This window comes from Podarcis tiliguerta, assembly GCF_965153285.1.
Source record: "Podarcis tiliguerta genome assembly, chromosome: 13".
In the NCBI taxonomy this organism is placed as follows: domain Eukaryota; kingdom Metazoa; phylum Chordata; class Lepidosauria; order Squamata; family Lacertidae; genus Podarcis; species Podarcis tiliguerta.
Window position 1 is genome coordinate 16,782,910 of NC_139546.1, and position 21,366 is coordinate 16,804,275.

The window sequence follows — 21,366 nt, forward strand, 5'->3', positions numbered from 1 at the left end:
ACTCCCTGAAAACCAGAGGGACAAGCAACACACACAGGTTATCCCATCAAGGTCACTTTATTGACACAACAACGGACCAGACAGGCACACGGACAGATACAGGGGCGGGTTAGCTGGTCTGTGGTAGCTTCCTTCTATCCAAGCATGAAATGTGTAGCTTCTTCAGTGGGGTGAGGAGGTGAAGACGGCTCAATCCCCTTTCCCACTTAGCATCTGCACGAGGTGGGAAGGGACACCGTGGAGAAAAGAAGGGGGGTGATCGTAAGCTGTGTGGAAAGAGCAGAGCAGGAATTAACACCGTTAGCTAGTGGGTAGGGCGAGGCAAACAGATTCATCCAGGTAAGCACACTCAAGCATCCCTCCTCCATTTTGTAAGCACGGCTTCTGTGCACAGTTCCTGCACATTTGGTCTTGCTTCGGACCACGAGGCTCTGTTCCTGCCAACCACGTCTGACACGAAACATACACAGCTCTCTCCCTCTCCACCCCAGCCCAAATTCTAGTCACCCAGCAACTCCATCCCAGACTGCCACAGCCTCCATCACCAGGCTGCTGCTTCCTCCACCCTCCAAATTGCAGTTGTTTCCAGATTTATAAAGGAATTCCGTTTTCTTTCTTGAAATCCAAATAACTGCTTGTTCCTCTTCACCCAGCATGGCGTGTTCCGTGTTACTCACCTCTTCCAGGTGTTGGCAGTTGTGGCAATAAGATTACTGCGGCGCTGTGGGGCGGGGGGGGGGGAGAGAAGAGAGGAGAGGAACAGAGTATCAAGCAAGAGTTTTGGCAGACACACTTTTACTCTCTGTGAACGAGAAGGGATTGTGTTTTCCACTTCCACCAATCCCACTTGCCTATGAATGCATGTGGGAAATAAGTATGGAGTCCTCCTTTCTGCACTTCTTAGCAAACATCTTCCTGCAGAGGCTGTTGAACTACAACTCCCATCAGCCAACAGGCATGGATGATGGGAGCTAAAGCCCAGGAACATCTGAAGGAACACATATCCCTCAGCCTAAAGGTACAAGTGAAATTGTCAGGTCTAAACCTGGCAGTCTATATACCATATTTTTCGCTCTATAGGACGCACTTTTCCCCCTCCAAAAATGTAGGGGAAATGTGTGTGCGTCCTATAGAGCGAATGCAGGCTCCTAGGCTTCAGCGATAGCAACGCAAAGCCTCTGAAGAGCAGACGGAGCGCTCCCTCCGTGCTCCGGAGGCTTCGCGTTGCTTTCGCTGAAGCCTGGGGAGTGAGAGGGGTCGGTGTGCACTGACCCCTCTCGCTCTCCAGGCTTCAGGGATAGCAGCCTGAAGCCTTTGGAGTGCAGGGCGAGTTCCCGCTGCGCTCCGCAGGCTTCAGGTTCCTTTCGCTGAAGCCGGGAGAGCAAGACTTTCCTGGCTTCAGCAGAGAGGCAGAGCTGCGCAGCGCCCCTTCAGCCAAGCGGGAGGAGAAATGGAAGGGGCTCCGTTTCTCCTGCCGCTTCGCTGAAGGGGCGCTGCACAGAGAGGGCGAGAATTTATTTTCTTGTTCTCCCCCTCTAAAACAAGGTGTGTCCTATGGTCCGGTGCGTCCTATAGAGCGGAAAATACGGTAACAACAGTAACCATTTTAGGGATGTGGAGTGAGCTTATGGAATGGCTGAGAGAAAGCTTCCCTTCACAAATCAGGGTTCTTGAACATTGCTGTTCAAGTTTCAGTTTCCGAAACAGATCCTGGGACTAAAACTCTCCCATTCTCTCCTCTGTGCTGCACCATCCCTAGGCTGGGCATGTCATTATTTTTAAAACAACGGCAACAAAAAGGAATTTGAGCAATGGCAACCCATTTCCCTTTCCTGCTGCAGTCACCTTTGACCTCCAGCTTGCAGTCCACTATGGCCTCCCCCAGTTCATTGACGGCCTTGCAGGAGTAAGTGGCGCTGTCAAAAGGGCTCGGCTTGCGGATGTTGAGGGTCAGCACTCCCTGGTTGTTTTTCTGCAGGAACTTTGGGTCTCCGCTGATGTCCATTTTGTTCTTCATCCAGATTATTTTGGGCTGGGAACAGACAAAGGGCAAGAAGAGATTAAAAGGAATCCAGATGAAAGGAATCCTGATCACCACACGCTCCATTCTAAACCACATTGTCATGTACCGAATTGTACCGCCTCAGACGCTCAAAGGCGAAACGGTTGCAACCAAAATTGTGTGCAAAAAATCCCCAACCTATCAGTTTTAAGTATTAGCATTGAAAACGATGCCAACCTTTTTATCCCTGAAAATGAAGGTTTGTCACCCATGTGCTTAAAAAAAGCAAAAACCCCAAGTGTGCCAGATTCCAGGTGTCTTTCCAGCACTCAGTATCTAAAAAGAGTTCATATTTCAGCTTGACAATGCATCCCATCTGTAGCAGATCAAGGCTAGACCAACCTCGGCTTAAAAACCGCCAAGGAAGGAGAGTCCACAACCATTTCCACCATCAAACAGCTCTTACTGTCAGAAAGTTCTTCCTGATGTTTAGTGGGAATCTCCTTTCTGGTATCCTGAAGCCATTGGGTTTGAGTCCTAACCTCCAGAGCAGGAGAAAACAAGCTTGCTGCATCTTCTACGTGACAGCCCTTGAGATATTTGAAGATGGCTCTCATATCTCCTCTCAGCATCTCCTCTTTTCCAGGTTAAACATACCCAACTTCCTCAACCGTTCCTCATAAGGCTTGGTTTCCAGACCTTTTATCATCTGGGTTGCCCTCCTCTGCACACATCCCACCATGTCTATATCCTGAAATTGTGGTGCCCAGAACTGGACGCAGTATTCCAGATGCGGTCTGCCCAATGTTTTATTGAGCATTGTGATTCGTTTTCAGGGTGGTTATAGGACATTAAGCACTCGTTCTGATTTGCTTGCAGGGGGTTCACATGCCTTCCTATTAAACATTCATTCCTTTCACGCCTTTCTGTGCATTTCTGCACTGCTTTTCCAAACTGCAAAAAAACCTGGGCTTTTTAAAAGTGGATTTGTTGCTCCAGGGCAGCACTTTAATCCACTTTAACTGTGCAAACCTCAAAGTTCCTGTATGCGCTAGATTTCCTCCCACAAATTACTGACTGACACGCTGGAGGAACTCTTGGAGAAAATCAATTAAAACATGCCAGCAGAAGGGGGGGCGGCCCTAGCAGTTGAGAGAAGGCTTAATCACCTCCCTCACAACACACTAATTATCACTGGTGGTACCTTGTCACCCTCCTTATGAGGAACAAAAAAAATGAATGGCTGGAGGCGAGGTGGGGGGGAGCACAGGCATGTTTATTTTAATTAAATTAGCAGCATCTTCAAAATCATATTCACAGTATCTGACAATTATTGAGGAGTTGGTGTGTGTTGCTATTAAGAAAAATCCTCAGGTTTAATATTGGTTTTAATTTACTGAATCTAAGGTTGTTGTTTTCTTATTTGTAGCAACGCTTTTTTTTTAAAAAAAGCCCAACATTTTGAAAGTACCATCCTTAGTCCACTGTTCACTTTCCCCGCCTTCATGCTTTCCCCTCCTCTAGTTATCTCACATCCCTCTCAGCGCCACATTCCTAGTCTTTCGATAACAGCCGCTCCAAACAACTCGACATCATCCCTTTCCACCTCCTCACTCAGCACTTACTTTAGGAAATCCTCTCACAGCACAGTTCAAGGCAGTGGTATACCCAGCCACGACTGTCCGGTCTACCAGGGGCGTCATGAACACAGGGGCATGGCTGAAGTCGTGTTCCTTGTAGTTTAGCTGTTTACAGATTATTCCTGAAAGGGAAATGGGGTGGGGAGGGAAACAGCAAATCCATCAGCGGATCTTAGGGATGGGCAAATTGGGCTGCAAGGCCTACGATACGCACAGACCCGGGAGTAAATCATAGAACTGGAGAGTTGGAAGGGATCCCAAGGATCATCTGGGGATCTCAACTGAAGCATCCATGACAGACGGCCATCCAGCCTCTGCTAAAATGAGAGCCTCTCAAGGGAGACTGTCGAACAGCTCTTAATGTCCCGTGGAAGCTTTCTGTAAACTGCTTTGAGGATTTTTACAGTGTGTATGAAATAAACTCAATGGGGTTTACTTCTCAGGCAGACATGCATAGGATTGCATTGCCAGCTAATTTCTAGTCTGTGTCATTCTCACGTCTGTTGGCTTTAGTGTTTTTGGGTACTAATTTGCCAACGGCATGTTAGGTTGCATGAAAATTTGCATTTAAATATGTATTCATGAATATATTATTTTCCCTCAAAATATTATTATTATTATGAACATTTGTTAGTCACTTTATCTTGCCCAAGGCAACCCAGAGTGACGTACGACCAAAACATCTAGCCAGTATGCATTGCATGAAGTAGCCCAAAACCGTGGGTCAGGTTTCAATCCTATACAGACTTAACCTGGGGTAAGTCCTGTCTCCAGTTGGCCCCGAACCACAACTCCCATCACCCCTAGCCAGCGGGACCAGTGGTCAGGGACGATTGGAACTGCAGTCCAAAAACAGCTAGAGACCAGAAAGCCCTGGTTCAATTGAATATTTCTCCTCAAAATATCCATCTTAATGTCCTTTGATGCTTTTTTTATGAGCCAAGAACTGCACCAGAGCATTCAGAAGCATGAAAGCCAGCAGATAACGAAGTTCCCTTCTGTGCATTAGTCTAGAAGGTGCAGACCGCAGCCCCTTCTGCTAAGCCCTGGTGGTCCCATTCCCTGACTGTTAGAGCAAATTCCAGCCACCATCTGGCTCCACCGCGTTTACCAGATTTCTGAATGTTGGCGGTGTTTTTGGAGACCCCGGGAGCTTCGCTAAGCCCACAGATGTTCTCGCTGTAGACTCGGAAGTAGTATTCGTTGCCGATGATGAGGTCAGACACCGTGCAGCGGGTGAGGCGGTTGTGCTCATATACTGTGAACCACTCCTGCGGAAGGAGAGCAGGGACGGTCAGAGAAATAGCTGCAGGGGAGGGAGGATCTGAGCCACAGGTGCCCCCCCCCCCAAACAACAGAGAGGTGTGCAGGGTCCACAGAGAGGGAAGGAATAGATGCTCAAGAAGTGGGATGAGAGGCGATGTAGGATTGAGGCTCCCTGGTTGTGCAGAAGTGCTTGATGCCATTTTGGCAGTAGGCAAGGGAATGGTGTTCTTTTTTATTTAAAAAAAAAACCAGCCCGGCTTTTCTGTTTTATGCATTATTTTATGTGGCTGAAAGTTTCTCCTGCTGTTGTTTTTAACATGCTGTTTTCTGTGCTGTACTTCTACAAATCTGTCATTTGGGTTTTTATTTTTACTCTGAAAGCTTGTAGCCTAAAATAAGAGGATATAAATCATATATATATATATATATATATAATGGGAGGTAACTACATCATGTCCTCCAGAAACAAGATCTGTGCTCCTTTGATGCTGCTCTCATAGCAGGCTTGGAACTGCTGCCTGGTCTTCCTGCTGTGAATTTTGCCACTGGCAAAATGTGAACCTTCACAGTGGTAGAAGAAGTTCTCTTTATTTCTTCCTCTCTCTCTCTCTCTCTCTCTCTCTCTCTCTCTCTCTCTGATAGTGTCAGCAGTAAATGAGCAATCTGAGCATGTTTTTATGAATTTATTCTGACTGAATTGGGGTCACTAACTTAGGATGGGAGGCTGCTTCCCTTTTGCACAACTATTCAGAGTATCCATTTGTCGCAAGTGTTTTTATACTGACCAACTCACAAAAGCAAGCCGCAGGGTCTAAAACCGCATTGACGGCTGGGCACGCACCGTATATTTAAAGCATGTTTAAAGCACACAGGTTACCCCACCTCAGGAATCCTGGGAACCGTAGTTTGTGAAGGGTGCTGGGAGTTGTAGCTCCGTGAGGGGCAAAACTACAGTTCCCGGGTTCTTTGGAGAGAGTTGTGTGCTTTAGATGCATAACACAGCCTAAAGAACTCATGGGGGGGAAATGTTTAAAGCATTTGCCCCTGTCAAAAAGGATTCTAAGACCAGCACCGAGCAAATATTTCTAGGGAGAGCATTCTGCAAGTGGTGTGCTGTCACCAAAAAGTTCTTACCTCTGGTCACCTCTCAACTTAGATGGCAGGGGCACCTGTAGGAGGACCACCACAGAAGATCTGCACGTGCAGGTAAGTCCACCAAGACAGGTGGTCCTTCAAGTACCCTGACCCTATCTCATGAAGGGCTTTAAAGACCAGTGTTTTTGGTTTTGGTTTTTTTAAAATGTATTTTTATTAAAGATTTTCTTGGCTTACAAAAGTATGTGCAATGCCTCTCTCTCTCCTTTTTTTCTTCTCCAAGTAACATTTTTTGCAGATCAATTTCATTTGTTGAGACATTAGGAAGAAAAGGAGGAAAGAGGTGGAGGGGGGAAGGTGAGTGGGGGTGGGGTCGGGTGGCGATGTTTCTATTATACTTAATATATGTGGGGATTTGTGTCAGCGTCGCTTGTGCAGGTTCTCTGCTATTCACTTGTGTTTCTTTGGTGGTGAGAGAGGTTAGGGTTGACCTAGGGTGTGGTTGTTTGTTTGTGATTGGCTGTGGTGATCTTTGTTTTTAGGTGTGGGTGGGTGTTTTGGAGCAGGTTAGCCATATTGATTTGTATGCCGTTGGTGGATTTTTGTCATTGTCTTGTTGGGCTGTGTATGCGATAAAGGGGAGCCATACCGGGGTGAAGGTGTCTTCTTCTATTTGTCCCCATGTCAGTTTCAGTTTATTGGCTAATTTTTCTAGTAAGGCTGTTTCCCATACTATTTGGTACCATTGGTCCATGCTTACTCCTGACAGGTAAAGACCAGTGTTTTTGAGCAGGTCCTGGAAATGGACTGGAAGCCATTGCAGTCATTGTCATTAAGGGACCTAGTTAACCCTGTTGGTTGATTTCAATGGGTCTTTTCACTGCATACAACCCACAATATCCTGCCTCAGTTAGACTCTTTGCAAGGTAGCCGCTGGCACACGTTCTCAGCGAGAGCCAGGGGAAAACCCAAGCCCATTACTAGACTTTGATTCATCATTACTAGAAGCAGAAGCCCAGTAGTGAAAGGGAACCTTACCATGGTCTTTTTGTCAGCTTTTTGGATGGAGTAGCCCGTAATCTCCGAATTCCCATCGTCCTTGGGAGGTTCCCACTCTACTAAGGCATTGAAGCCCCACACTTCCTTCACCATCACGTTGTGTGCTGGACCCGGTTTCTCTGCAGAAGGAATGGGAAACAACAAGGGCTGCTGCATCACTATGGATAAACAGGGAACGGTCCCTTAGCCAAAACAGTGTAAGCAAAGGTTCCCTGCAATTGCTAAAATGATGTAAACAAATACAATAGGCCCAGCAGCTCTCTAAAAAAGGTAAAGGGACCCCTGACCATTAGGTAGGTCCAGTCGGGGCAGACTCTGGGGTTGTGGCACTCATCTCGCTTTATTGGCCAAGGGGGCCGGTGTACAGTTTCCGGGTCATGTGGCCAGCATGACTAAGCAGCTTCTGGCAAACCAGAGCAGCACACGGAAACGCCGTTTATCTTCCCGCCGGAGCAGTACCTATTTATCTACTTGCACTTTGAAGTGTTTTCAAACTGCTAGGTTGGCAGGAGCAGGGACCGAGCAACGGGAGCTCGCCCCGTCGTGGGGATTCGAACCGCTGACCTTCTGATCAGCAAGTCCTAGGCTCTGTGGTTTAACCCACAGTGCCACCTGCGTCCCTAGCAGCTCTCTAGACCATATTAAATTATCAGATTTTCCTCCACCAGGGCCAGGGCCTTCTCAGTGATGGCTCCGACCTGGTAGAATGCTCTGTCCCATGAGACCAGGGCCCTGCAGGATTTAACTTCCTTTTGCAGGGCCTGTAAGACAGAGCTATTCCACCTGGCTCTCAATTTGAACTTAGCCTGATCTTTTATTCCCCTTCCTTCCCTCCCCCTCCCCTTTTTATGAAGATTACCCACGCTGGGATCCCACAGCTAATTCTCCCCTGGTCTCCTCACTGGCCCAAACAGGACTAACTTAGCCAGCTAGTCCTGGTGATCATGTAATGTTTATTGAATGAATTTCCCACTAAATTGATTTTTGAATTCTGAATTTATTGTTGTTCACATTGCATTCTGTATTTTATGCTGTTTTTTGTTGCATCAATTAAGTGTTTTAAATTTGTTGTTAGCTGCCCTGAGCCCAGTTTTCTTAACAGGGAAGGGCAGGTTATAAATAAAAATAAATAAAAAATTGTTGTTGTTGTTGTTGTTGTTAAATGGGGATAGCATGAGTGAATCATTGAATCTTCTGTAACCTGCTAAAATGCTTTCAGCAGGCTTTGGGGCAAAAGTCCAGGGCTCCACTCAGCAGACTGAGCAAATCCAGCAAGGCCTGCTTGTCACATTTCAAAGTTAAGTAGATAATACACAATATCACCACAGTGGGTGGCGCTGTGGGTTAAACCACAGAGCCTAGGACTTGCCAATCAGAAGCTCGGCGGTTCGAATCCCCGTGACAGGGTGAGCTCCCATTGCTTGGTCCCTGCACTGCCAACCTAGCAGTTCGAAAGCACATCAAAGTGCAAGTAGATAAATAGGTACCGCTCCAGCAGGAAAGTATACGGCGTTTCCATGCGCCAGAAGCGGCTTAGTCATGCTGGCCACATGACCCAAAAGCTGTACGCCGCTCCCTTGGCCAATAAAGCGAGAGGAGCGCCACTACCCCAGAGTCGGCCATGACTGGACCTAATGGTCAGGGGTCCCTGTACCTTTACCTATCATCTCAAGAGAGGAGCCCATTAAGAACAGTAAGACAATAGCCTGAAACGACCCAAAGGCTGAAGCGTCATTGCACCCCTGGCTGAAACGGATGCAGGAAGCAGCTAATTCAATACATGGTCGATACATGCAACACAAACACAGAGAGACCCAGCCCTGTCCGCTGGTGCTGGGAAGGTGGGGTGGGGCGGGCCGGAGGGCAGATTTGCGGCTAGCACCTTCTCCAGCGTGCTCCACTTTCAAAGGCAGATTCCCAGAAGGCTCTTGGAAGATGCTAAATTTCACTTCAAACATTCCGCCAGCCAAATCGGGATTAGAGGAGGCGGCTGATCAGAAAGTGCCCATGTCTGGGGAGGGCGAGGGAGGGGGGCCTTTTTCGGTGGTGTCGGGAGAGGTGACATCTGGCTTAAACCATCAGGGAGAAGCTTAAATATAGAATGGAAGAACATGATCTCTCCCCTCTCAGCATGGGGGAAGGGTGGGAGCTGATAAGAGATGGTGACACAGGCAGAGAGGGGGGAGGAGGGGGTGGGGGAGGGGTACCAGGCACCAAGGAGGTCAGGATGGAGGGGGAGGGGCGAGGGGGGGGTAAGAGAGAAGTTGTGGGCACCAAGTTTGTCTCCCAATGGAAGGGGGAGAATTAAAAGGTAAAGGGACCCCTGTGGCCGACTCTGGGGTTGCGGCGCTCATCTCGCTTTACTGGCCGTGGGAGCCAGCATACAGCTTCCGGGTCATGTGGCCAGCATGACTAAGCCGCTTCTGGAGAACCAGAGCAGCGCACGGAAACGCCGTTTACCTTCCCTTTATCTTTTGAATTATGGTGCTGGAGGAAACTTTTGAGAGCCCCATGGACTGCAATAAGATCAAACCTATCCATTCTGAAGGAAATCAGCCCTGAGTGCTCACTGGAAAGACAGATCCTAAAGTTCAGGTTCCAATATTTTGGCCACCTCATGAGAAGAAAAGACTCCCTGGAAAAGACCCTGATGTTGGGAAAGATGGAGGGCACAAGAAGAAGGGGGCGACAGAGGACGAGATGGCTGGACAGTGTTCTCGAAGCTACCAGCATGAGTTTGACCAAACTGCGGGAGGCAGTGGAAGACAGGAGTGCCTGGTGTGCTGTGGTCCATGAGGTCACGAAGAGTCGGACACGACTAAATGACTAAACAACAACAAAGCACAGACATTTTTGTACACATTCCTTGGCAGGAGAGCTGCGCTGCAAAATGCAGGAAAGGGTGGGTTTTTGAAGGACGGCCGTGTTTCGGTTTGTGCATTGTTTCAGAATGGGGTCTGTTGGGATGTTTGCTTTTAAATGCAAACTGGATCCAATTATTTTCTCCTCTCCCTAGGCAGAACCCCAGTGGGGCAGAGGCCAGGAGGCAGCTGCCAGCCCAGCCAGACGACGAGGTGCCTTGCTTCCATGGGCAGCATCTTCTGAGGTCGCTGCGCAGCTGGCTGAAGGCTGCCTAGTGCCCTGCCAACCCTCCTGTCTCTCTCGCAGGCCTGGGAGTTGAGAGCATCTAGGTCTCCCACGGGGAGAGAGGAGACTGATGGAGGAGGCCTGGATTAAAGCTTGTTAACAATTTAGCAGCTGCAGAGAGAAGGAAGGGGGAAGGGAGGGGGGGGGGAGAACAGAGACTGCGCCCACCCCTTGCTTCCCTCTAAGTTGCCAGGCCATCTTCCAGCCGCCCTTGGACAGCAGAGCTGAAGCGAAGGAAACTCTCGCCTCTGGGCTTTGGGTTTAGGGCCACTGGTTGCCTGCACCTCTTGCCTTCCAGGAATAATAATAATAACAATAATAATTTATTATTTATACCCCGCCCATCCGGCTGGGTTTCCCCAGCCACTCTGGGCGGCTTCCAACACAATATTAAAATAAAGTAATGCATGAAACATTAAAAGCTTCCCTAAACAGGGTTGCCTTCAGATGTCGTCTAAAAGTCTGGTAGTTGTTGTTCTCCTTGACATCTGGCGGAAGGGAGTTCCACAGGGCGGGTGCCACTACCGAGAAGGCCCTCTGCCTGGTTCCCTGTAACTTGGCTTGTCGCAGGGAGGGAAGATTATAATGGAATTATATTATATAATGGAAAGGTAAAGACCAGCTCAGCCCCGCCCATTGGCCAGATAAGGGAAGAGCAGAACAGCTGTTCGAATGCTTGCTTCCCTCTTCCCTCCCTGCTCCTTTCGCCAGTCGATTGTGAGCCTGTGGGCAGGAGTTGGCTCCACACATTTAAAGCACATGGCTTTCCCCTGAAGAATCCTGGGAACTGCCATTTTGCTCCCCAGCACCTTTTAACAAACCACAGTCCCCAGGAGGTGTTGACGTCATGGGCTTTACTTGTACGGTGTGTGCACACTCAGCTACCACCTTCCTTTTGAATGTCTGCACAACACTTAGAAAATGTTAGGCCTTCTGTAAGTGTTTCTTCATCTCCCTTTCTGACTACCTGCACCAAGGCGAGAGTGGACCTCACCAAAGACAAAATAAAGATTATCTGTTACAAGATTCGCGCATTGAGCTGGGTGGGGTGTTGAACTAGACCAATGGTTCCCAAGTAGCTAAGCACCCCTAACCAAACCGTCGACCCCTTACTTTTGAAAATTTTGGTATCTCTACGATATCATTAGACCTTTAAAGCCCTAAACAGCCTCAGCCCAGTATACCTGAAGGAGCGGACCCACCCCCATCGTTCAGCCCGGACACTGAGGTCCAGCGCTGAGGGCCTTCTGGTGGTTCCTTCCCTGTGAGAAGTGAGGTTACAGGGAACCAGGCAGAGGGCCTTCTCAATAGTGGCGCCCGCCCGGTGGAACTCCCTCCCATCAGATTTGAAGGAAATTAACAACTGACTTTTAGAAGACATCTGGACGCAGCCCTGTTTAAGAAAGTTTTTAATGTTTGATGTTTTAGCACTTTTTAAATTATTATTAATATTCTGTTGGGAGCAGCCCAGAGTGGCTGGGGAAGCCCAGCCAGATGGGCAGTGTATAAATAAAGAATAGTAATTATTATTATTATTATTATTATTATTATTATTATTATTATTAATTATTATTATTATTTTATTATTATTATTAATTATTATTATTATTATTATTATTATTATTATTATTATTATTATTATTTTATGGTAGTTTTTGTTATGTGTATGGTGCCACGGACCCCTTGGGTGAGTTACACAGGCCCTCTAGGGTCTGTGGACCAACAATTTGGGTACCACCGAAATAGACGTTGATTGATTGACGCAACTAGATGACCGCCAATGTCCTTTCGGCTCTAAAAACATGATTCTAAGAGAACTGGAGACAACACACACACACATCCCCCTCTACATAGTCTCCCCCATATTCACCTACCCCGGCTGCACCCTCAAAACATGGTTAGCTTTTTAAAAAAATGTAAATTTGCTGTTGCAACAATGAAATCTCAAAGGAAGGCCGGTCCTCCTTACCAACAACCCGGATCTTGATGATAGCCTTGTCCTCCATGTTTTCAATCTTAACCGAGAGTTCGTAGAAGCCCGAGTGGTGCCGTTGAGCTTTGCGTATGAAAAGGATGGTGTCCAAGTCGGAGGTGCGGATGTTGATCTCTTTGGGGTCCAGAGGCTTCCCATCCTTTGACCAGGTGACTACAGGGCGGGGTTTACCCTGGAGATGATAAAATGCTTGGCATTGCCACAGAGACCTTCATTCCAGCAGCATCCCTTCCACCCACCCTGCCCCACTTCTCCCAACATTTTGCTCCAGAGCTGGAAGCTTTTCCCAGCTGAGTTCTCGGTTGGCGCATGAATAGTTTTATGCAGGCATAGCCGGCCCTCCAGATGTTTTGGGAGTACAACTCCCATCACCCCTAGCTAACAGGACCAGTGGTCAGGGATGATGGGAGTTGTAGTCCCAAAACATCTGGAGGGCTGAGTTTGCCTATGCCTGGTTTTATGTCTCTAAAAATCAATAAATAAAAGGAAGTTGTGTTTGTCTATAAGGGGAGGAAGTTCAAAACCCACAGCTGGCAAACCTTTTACAGTTGTACCTTGGAAGTCGAATGGAATCCGTTCTGGAAGTCCGTTTGACTTCCAAAAGGTTCAAACACCAAAGTGCGGTTTCTGATTGGCTGCAAGAAGCTCCTGCAGGCATTGGGAAGCCACAGAAGCCCCGTCGGACGTTCAGGTTCTGAAGAACATTTGCAAACCAGAACACCTTCTCCTGGGTTTGCGGTGTTCAGGAGGCAAAGCGTCCGAGTACCAAGGCGTTCGGGATCCAAGGTATGGCTGTATTAGGAGTGCCAACCAAAACGTCACCTAAAAAATGAGTTGCTTTCGGACTTCTCCTGCACAACGAGGAAAGACCCCGCAAAATATGAGGAAAATAAACTGGCAGGATGTTGTAGGCATACATTCTCCATTTGGGCTTGGTCCCGAATTGGAGACTGCAGGGGGAATGAGTCTGCAAACACTGCAGTTGGGTGGAATATTCCTAGGATGCTGGGGTGTGGGGGTTCTGGCTCTTTTCCAAAAACAAAGTTTTTCAGTTGCTTGGGGCAACCTTCTTTCAGTAGGAAGGTTTGCAGGCTAATGGGGCTGGCGCTTCCTCAGTGGGAGAATCATGGTTGGGAAATACAGTGGTACCTCGGGTTACATACGCTTCAGGTTACATACGCTTCAGGTTAAAGACTCCGCTAACCCAGGAATAGTGCTTCAGGTTAAGAACTTTGCTTCAGGATGAGAACAGAAAATGTGCTCTGGGGGTGCGGCAGCTAAAGTGGTGCTTCAGGTTAAGAACAGTTTCAGGTTAAGTACGGACCTCTGGAATGAATTAAGTACTTAACCTGAGGTACCACTGTATCTGGAGAGCTTTCAGAGGTTAGCCATCAACGCTCAGAGGAGAGTTTTGACAGACACAGCACTGAGAGGAAGGGCTGACAGAAAGACTGTGTAGGTAAGTGTTTGCTTGCTTGCTTGCTTGCTTGCTTGCTTGCTTAAAACTGTGATGGGAACATGAAGCATGATGCAGAACCTGGATGAGGAAGGGCTTCAAGTGAAACTTCAAACCTCCCTCAATGTTCTTCTGGGCAAAGGTGAATTCCAGGGTGGGTGGAATCCCCAAAGCCAGCTGCTCACCTGGAATGGGATCACCAAGTTGACCTGTTCTCCAACTCTCCTGATGTACGTCGTCCGGAGATGGCGAGGAAGGCGGATCTTGGGCTGCTCTATAAGGCGAGAGAGAAAGCAAGTGGGTCAGCATGAAATTTGCATAAGATGGCAGGTGGTTGGGGTCCAGACTTTCCAAAGTCAGTTTAGGCACATATTGGGTTGGATCTAGATTAATGTGTTGTACTTAAGAGCACATCTACTGAAATAAATGGGATGACTTTAAGACAACTAAGTTCAGTCTTACTGATTTCAGTGGGTATATATTGAGTATAACCCCCCTTTACCTGGGAGTAGGCCCTATTGAATTCAATAGGACTTACTTCTCATCAAGCATGGTTAGGATAGTGCTGTAAGTCTAGACTCAACTCCTTCAGTGTTTTAAGTTTATAATTTGGCAACGTCCTTTAACATTCCAGCCTTAAATCCAGTTCTCCCTATTTCTGCAGCACTTTGCGGTTTTTAAATGCTTACAAAAATTCTTCAGCATTTCAGTTTGAATTTCTCCTACTAAACACATTTACATGTATTCCCCTTTTTTGCAAGCCATTTCTCCTAATTCTTGTATACTATTTTCATGGCTATAATAACTTTCATGCACACTTTCACCTAACATGTGCGTTTTGTAAACTGTGGTAGGAGAAGCGCATTGCAAAATATGGCTAAGCACGAATTCCGAAGGACGGCTGTGCGTCAGTTCTTATTTGGTTTTGGAAACTGCAAATTTGACAGATCCACCTCTAAATGCCAATGGAATAATAATAATAATAATAATAATAATAATAATAATAATAATAATTTATTATTTGTACCCCGCCCATCTGGCTGGGTTTCCCCAGCCACTCTGGGCGGCTTCCATAGAAACCAAAAATACACTAAAATATCACAGATTAAAAACTTCCCTGAACAGGGCTGCCTTAAGATGTCTTCTGAATGTCAGGTAGTTATTTATCGCTTTGACATCTGATGGGAGGGCGTTCCACAGGGTGGGCGCCACTACTGAGAAGGCTCTCTGCCTGGTTCCCTGTAGCTTTGCTTCTCGCAATGAGGGAACCACCAGAAGGCCCTCAGAACTGGACCTCAGTGTCCGGGCAGAACGATGGGGGTGGAGACGCTCCTTCAGATATACTGGACTGAGGCTGTTTAAGGCTTTAAAGGTCAGCACCAACACTTTGAATTGTGCTCGGAAACGTACTGGGAGCCAATGTAGGTCTTTCAAGATAGGCGTTATGTGGTCCCTGCGGCCGCTCCCACTCACCAGTCTAGCTGCCGCATTCTGGATTAGTTGTAGTTTCCGAGTCACCTTCAAAGGTAGCCCCACGTAGAGCGCATTGCAGTAGTCTAAGCGGGAGATAACTAGAGCATGCACCACTCTGGCGAGACAGTCCGCGGAATCAAGTTTCTCCCCTCCTCCTAATTCCTAGCGACTTGGAGCAACAAGCACATCTAGCCCACGGACATCTTCTCAGTCTGGCTCTCCAAGAACCTTTGGAGGAGTGAAACTAGAAGCTCTTGTATGTTCTGCCTCTGCAGGCTCCCTTTATAAGGCAGCAAGGCCCAGGGTAGGGACATTGAGGGAGCTCAGGGTTCACAGCTCAAGAAATACAATTGACTCACGGACAATCTCTCGGATAGTGACCGGCTGCGCAAGGGTGGCTGGTAAACTCTTGCCAGCGATGTTGACTGCAATGACCCGGAACAAAAGCTTCTCCCCTGTAGGAAGTCCCTTAGCGGTGTAGCCACAGCGTTCGACCAGCTCTGTGTTGGCAGCGACCCATTCGTCGGCTGGGAGCGGAGAACACAAGGTTAGGTGTTGGATGACAGGAGCGAGCCAGCAATAAATCACACTGTGTAAATTGGAGTTAACTCTTTATTAGCCAAAAAACCACACCCCAGCATGTGGACAGGAGTGCCAGGCCTAATAAGCCCAGCAACTCATGTCTGGTAGGTCTTGCCTCCATGAAGCAGTTGCTGAGATTGAAGGTCCTTCCCTCCCCACAGCTCCCTAACTCCCCTTCTTTCCAGGGTTTCCCCCAAGCAATTTGAGACTACGCCTATGTAAAGCTAACTTATCCTCCACCCTCTTCATGCCTCTCCTGGTTCTGGGAGACAAGTGGGGAGGGGATATTGTAACAGCAGGAGGGGAAAACACCCATGCCTCTTCACCAGCCAGAGTCATCTCTGCCTCTTGGCCTCTCTCCTCTCCTGCCTCCGATTCTGGAAATCTCTCTCTGCTACAGACTCTGCCAACTCATTGAGCCCTGTTGCCCCTTCAGCTCCTGACACCTCCTCCACCCAGTCTTCTCCCTCTGACCACCTCAACATCATCCCACCACCAACCCCAGGCTCTGAGTCCTTTCCACTGCCGAACAGCTCTTCCTGACGTTTAGCTGGAACCTCCTTTCTTGTAACTTGAAGCCATTGGTTCGGGTCCTACCATCCAGAGTAGCAGAAAAGAAGCCCGGTCCATCTTCCATGTGACTGCCCTTTAGATATCTGAAGATGGGTACCATATCTCCTCTCAGTCTTCTCTTATCCAGGCCAAACATAACCCAACTCCCTCAACCATTCCTCAATAGGCTCGGTTTCCTTGACCCCCTGATACTCACTTCCTTCCTTGCACCACTCAATGAGGTAGCCATCAATACCCCCTGCACCAATCCGGTCTGGAGCACGCCACTTCAAAGTGGCCGTGGTGTCTGTTACATCCTCCAGGGTGAGGTGGAGTGGCTCGCTAGTGGGGGCTGAAGGAGGAGGGAGGAAGCAGAAGAGCAATTACACATATGCACAAACATAACATTGGTCTCTCATCTACACTGACAAATCCACAACTTCCAGTTGGTCTCGAATGCCAAGAGCCTGCCATTTTGTACTTTTGGTCAATGCCTTCTCCTTCTCCTTCTAAAAATGTAGCATAAACAACTGGGAAACACTGGCTGCGAGCGCTCCACTTGGAGAACAGCCTTTACCAAAGGTGTCATGGGCTTTGAATACTCTCGAACTCAGGACGAAAGGGAGAAACATGCTAAGAGGAAGGCATGCTTGGTAAACCCTCCCCGTGATCAACTCCCACCCAGAAACCTATGTCCCCACTGTGGAATTAGCCTCCACAGTCACTTACAGACTCACTGTTAAAACCGTGTTTATGGAAGGCAATCTTACTTGGCTACAAGTGATTGCCGAAGAAGAAGAAGAAGAAGAAGATTATACTCTCCTAGTTTTCAAAGTTACTCATGACATCATACAATGCAAAGGACAAAATGATAATAAAATATATCGGGGGATTTATTATTAATATTTTATTGAAAAATTTTCAGTTATAAAGAAATAAAGTGATACAAAAGATGGGGAGGAAAGAAAAAGTCGCAAAAATGTGTAGAGAAAAAAATATGTGAATAGATCCCAAAAAATACCCTAATCCCATACATTTGTTTATAAATCTGATATTATTATCCTAATACATATGTAAATTTTAATAATAAAATATAGAGCGATCCCTTGAAAAATCACCAATATTGACATCAAAACCAGGCCCCTAGAATGACATCAAGAACAGCTAGTGAAATTAAGGCATCAAATAATTACCAGCAAAAAAGAGAACAGCCAGGTAAAAGTATTTTTGAACAGCCATGTTTTCACTAGCTGCTTCAAGCAATGTTGGGAGAGGGCCTAGCTCACCTCACTTGGCAAGGCACTGAACAGGCAGGGTGCCACAACTAAAAAGGCCCTGGCCCTGGTTACCGCCAGCTGGGGTGAAACAATCTGCCAATTACAGTTCTCTCAATTTCTCATTTTTCCCAATCATAAATTTGGTACCTCACATTTTGCAGCAATTTGTGATTTGTTTTATTTTTAAACCCTCATAAAAATCCACAAGCATTTCAATGCAATTTTTTCTCCTAACATACACATTTTCATATGCAGTTTGGACTAATGTACACATTTTTACAAGCAATTCCCCCCCCCCCCAAAAAAAACGTAATGCATTTGTGTATGTTATTTCCACCAGTGCGTTCATTTTTATGCCCACTGCCCCCTAATATATACACTTTTGTAAACACTTTTTGGCTGCTGAGCTGCATAGCAAAATGAAGATAAGCGCAAATTTCAGAGGGTAACTGCGTTTTTCAGTTCATACATTGTTTCACAAAGTGTGAATTTGATAGATTTGGATTCAAAACGAGACCCAAATCAAATTTCTCCTCCGTCCCTACTGCCAACTAACTTCCTTTTCTTTGTCAGTCCCTCTGCAGGCGAGAGAAGAAGGGGCGAGACACCCAGCGGCGCAGCAATAAAATGGCTAGCACCATTGCAAAGCTAAGCAGGGCCCAGTATGATTTCATTCACCTAGGGTAGGAAGAAGGGATTATTTGGCTTTTATCCCGCACTCTTTATCATTACTCCACGGCTTCCACATTTCATACTCTTGTCTCTTTCCATCTCTTTATCCATAGCGCCCTCCCCCATAAACACACAAAATGTACTCACCGATAGGCATGAAAGGTTTGGTATTCAGGCTGGGCTGAGAGACTCCGATTGCGTTGACGGCAAAGACTCGCATCTCATACAGCACCCCCTCAATCATCTTGGTGGACTCATAGGTTGTCTCGGTGAAAACGTCAAAATTCAGCTTCATCCAACGCATGCTTCCTTTCTTCTTGCGCTCGATCAGGTACCCTGAGGCAGAAAGGGGGGAAATGTGGTCAGCGGGAGGAGATACCAGCTCCCCAGAGATTGTCCACAGAATGGAAAGTGGCAGGATCCGCAAGGATGTGCTCTACGGGCAGCTGGCTTCAGGCACCAGGCCAACTCTTGAGTTACAAAGTTGTCTGAAGAAGAAGAAGAAGAAGAGTTTGGACTTGATATCCCGCCTTTCACTCCCTTTAAGGAGTCTCAAAGCGGCTAACATTCTCCTTTCCCTTCCTCCCCCACAACAAACACTCTGTGAGGTGAGTGGGGCTGAGAGACTTCAGAGAAGTGTGACTGGCCCAAGGTCACCCAGCAGCTGCATGTGGAGGAGCGGAGACGCGAACCCGGTTCCCCAGATTACAAGACTATAGCTCTTAACCACTACACCACACTGGCTCTCTTCATGTCTGCAGACATGAAGGCTGACAACATCAACCCCATCATTCTTGAGGGTGACCACAGTGTCTGGAGATACGTAAGCAGCCAGGTTGGGCATCCACAGCAGTGACCAGAGGAGGAATGACCGCTGGGAGGAGCACAGAGAGAAGAAATGCCATGGTGCATCTGCAGCAGCACAACCGGACGCCTTTATCTGCCCCAGCCGCAACAAAACATGTCTCTCCCATATCAATCTCTACAGCAGACGCTGCAACCTTCCAACAGTTTGACTTTACCACCGAAGATGCACTCCTCCATCGTTTCCCTGCCAACAGCAACTGTCCCCACAGAAAAGGGATCCCCCCCCCCCCCAGTGATCCAGCTATGCCATGGGTACATAGCTGGCAACTGTTTCCTTTTTTAAAGGGAAATTCCCTTATTCCGAATGGGATTCCTCACAAGAAAAGGGAAAAGTTGACAGCTATGCATGGGTAGGCAAAGTAAGGCCTGGGGGATGGATCCGGCCCAATCGCCTTCTAAATCCAGCCCACGGACAGTCTGGGAATCAGCGTGTTTTTACATGAATAGAATGTGTGCTTTTATTTAAAATGCGTCTCTGGGTTATTTGTGGGGCCTGCCTGGTGTTTTTACATGAGCAGAATGTGTGCTTTTATTTAAAATGCATCTCTGGGTTATTTGTGGGGCCTGCCTGGTGTTTTTACATGAGCAGAATGTGTGCTTTTATTTAAAATGCATCTCTGGGTTATTTGTGGGGCATAGGAATTCGTTCATCCCCCCCCCCCCAAAAAAATATAGTCCAGTCCCCCACAAGGTCTGAGGGACAGTGGACCAGTCCCCTGCTGAAAAAGTTTGCTGACCCCTGAGCTATGCCATCTCAGGTTCATTCGCAGGTAAGATTCAGAAGAACTTTATGCTACTGAGAAGAACTATACAAGGCGATGGAGTTGTGAAATCGACTGGGCCAATTTCTCTCCCAATGGGGAAAGAACCCAAACTAAAAATGTAAATGCTTTTGAATAGGCACGTGCAAGAGTGATTGATGGAGGAGGACACATAACCATTAAAAAAAATGATTTTGAAAAGAAGGGGCATGTTTTTGTAATCTGTGATGATGAACACACCCATTTTAAAGGTATAATAATAATAATAGGTATGGGCACTCATCTGAATAAGAGGGATATGCACATATCCTGAACACACAGAAACACTAATAATAATAATAATAATAATAATAATAATAATAATAATAATAATAAATAATTAATAATAATAATAATAATAATAATGTGACCTGACCAATGGAGAGTGAGGGTTTGCCACTCCCCAACAAGGCATGTGAAGGGCATATTTTTATTATTATTATTATAGCCACAGTATCAAGCAATATGCACAATTTGTACGCCACCCTATACCACAGGTCTCTTACCAGTCACAGGCATGCCGCCGTCGTATTTGGGCACATCCCACACCAAAATGGCCCAGTCCTCTCCCACCGAAGTGATGCGCACAGATTCCGGAGGATCGGGGACGTCTGCCAAAGACATGGAGCAATGGGAGTAAGATGGGAGCAGTGAGACGGCAGGCCAGCCAGGACTAAAAGACTTGCCCCGCAATTGCAGCCGGCCAGGTTACTCACCCACCACCTTGATATTGAGGGTCGCTATGTCCTCCCCCACCGGATTGGTCACCTTGATGGTGTAGCTCCCTTCATCTGAGCGCTCGGCACTCTCTATCACGAAACTGCTCAGCTCATTCCTCTCCTCAATACGGACCCGGCCTTCCTTCTCCGCAAAGACCTGAGGAGCATGGGAGAGCAGGCAAAGATGAGTCAAGCAGAGAAGTACACATAACCTCCAATGAAAACAGGAACATCCTAAATACTACTACTACTACTTCTAATAATAATATTTTTGACAACCATTTTTATTAATTTTCAATTACAATAATCCAATGGTAGCCACATTATAACAACGCCAAATCACAATGCAATTACAGTGGTACCTGTGGTTACATACGCTTCAGGTTACATACGCTTCAGGTTACATACGCTTCAGGTTACATACTCCGCTAGCCCAGAAATAGTGCTTCAGGTTAAGAACTTTGCTTCAGGATGAGAACAGAAACCGTGCGGCGGCGGCGCAACGGCGGCAGCAGGAGGCCCCATTAGCTAAAGTGGTGCTTCAGGTTAAGAACAGTTTCAGGTTAAGAACGGACCTCTGGAATGAATTAAGTACTTAACCCGAGGTACCACTGTACTAATCCCAAACATTCATATGCCAAATTGTATAATTTAGGCACGTGCCAGAACTGATGGTTTGATAATTTACTTTGTTTCTGCATTCCAAGATCTTATTCCTCTCAATTCCATTCCATTCCATTCAAAATAACAATCCCTTATATAACAA

At 47.0% G+C, this 21,366-nt stretch overlaps 1 protein-coding gene across 4 annotated transcripts in view; it reads right to left on the reverse strand.

Moving 5' to 3' along the window:
* Positions 1-41: 41 nt before the first annotated feature.
* MYBPC2 (myosin binding protein C2) overlaps positions 42-21,366 on the reverse strand; it is a 69,265-nt gene continuing 47,940 nt past the window's right edge. For all 4 annotated transcript variants that reach the window (XM_083408121.1, XM_083408122.1, XM_083408123.1 and 1 more), the window contains exons 18-30: positions 20,598-20,757; positions 20,388-20,492; positions 18,362-18,550; positions 16,483-16,617; positions 15,491-15,658; positions 13,844-13,932; positions 12,179-12,374; positions 7,042-7,181; positions 4,754-4,913; positions 3,628-3,764; positions 1,846-2,032; positions 678-721; positions 42-266 (exon numbers count right to left, since the gene is read on the reverse strand). In XM_083408121.1, the coding sequence (XP_083264247.1) occupies positions 711-721; positions 1,846-2,032; positions 3,628-3,764; positions 4,754-4,913; positions 7,042-7,181; positions 12,179-12,374; positions 13,844-13,932; positions 15,491-15,658; positions 16,483-16,617; positions 18,362-18,550; positions 20,388-20,492; positions 20,598-20,757 (1,677 nt within the window). In that variant the 3' untranslated portion in view covers positions 42-266; positions 678-710. The remainder of the gene's footprint in view (positions 267-677; positions 722-1,845; positions 2,033-3,627; positions 3,765-4,753; positions 4,914-7,041; positions 7,182-12,178; positions 12,375-13,843; positions 13,933-15,490; positions 15,659-16,482; positions 16,618-18,361; positions 18,551-20,387; positions 20,493-20,597; positions 20,758-21,366) is intronic.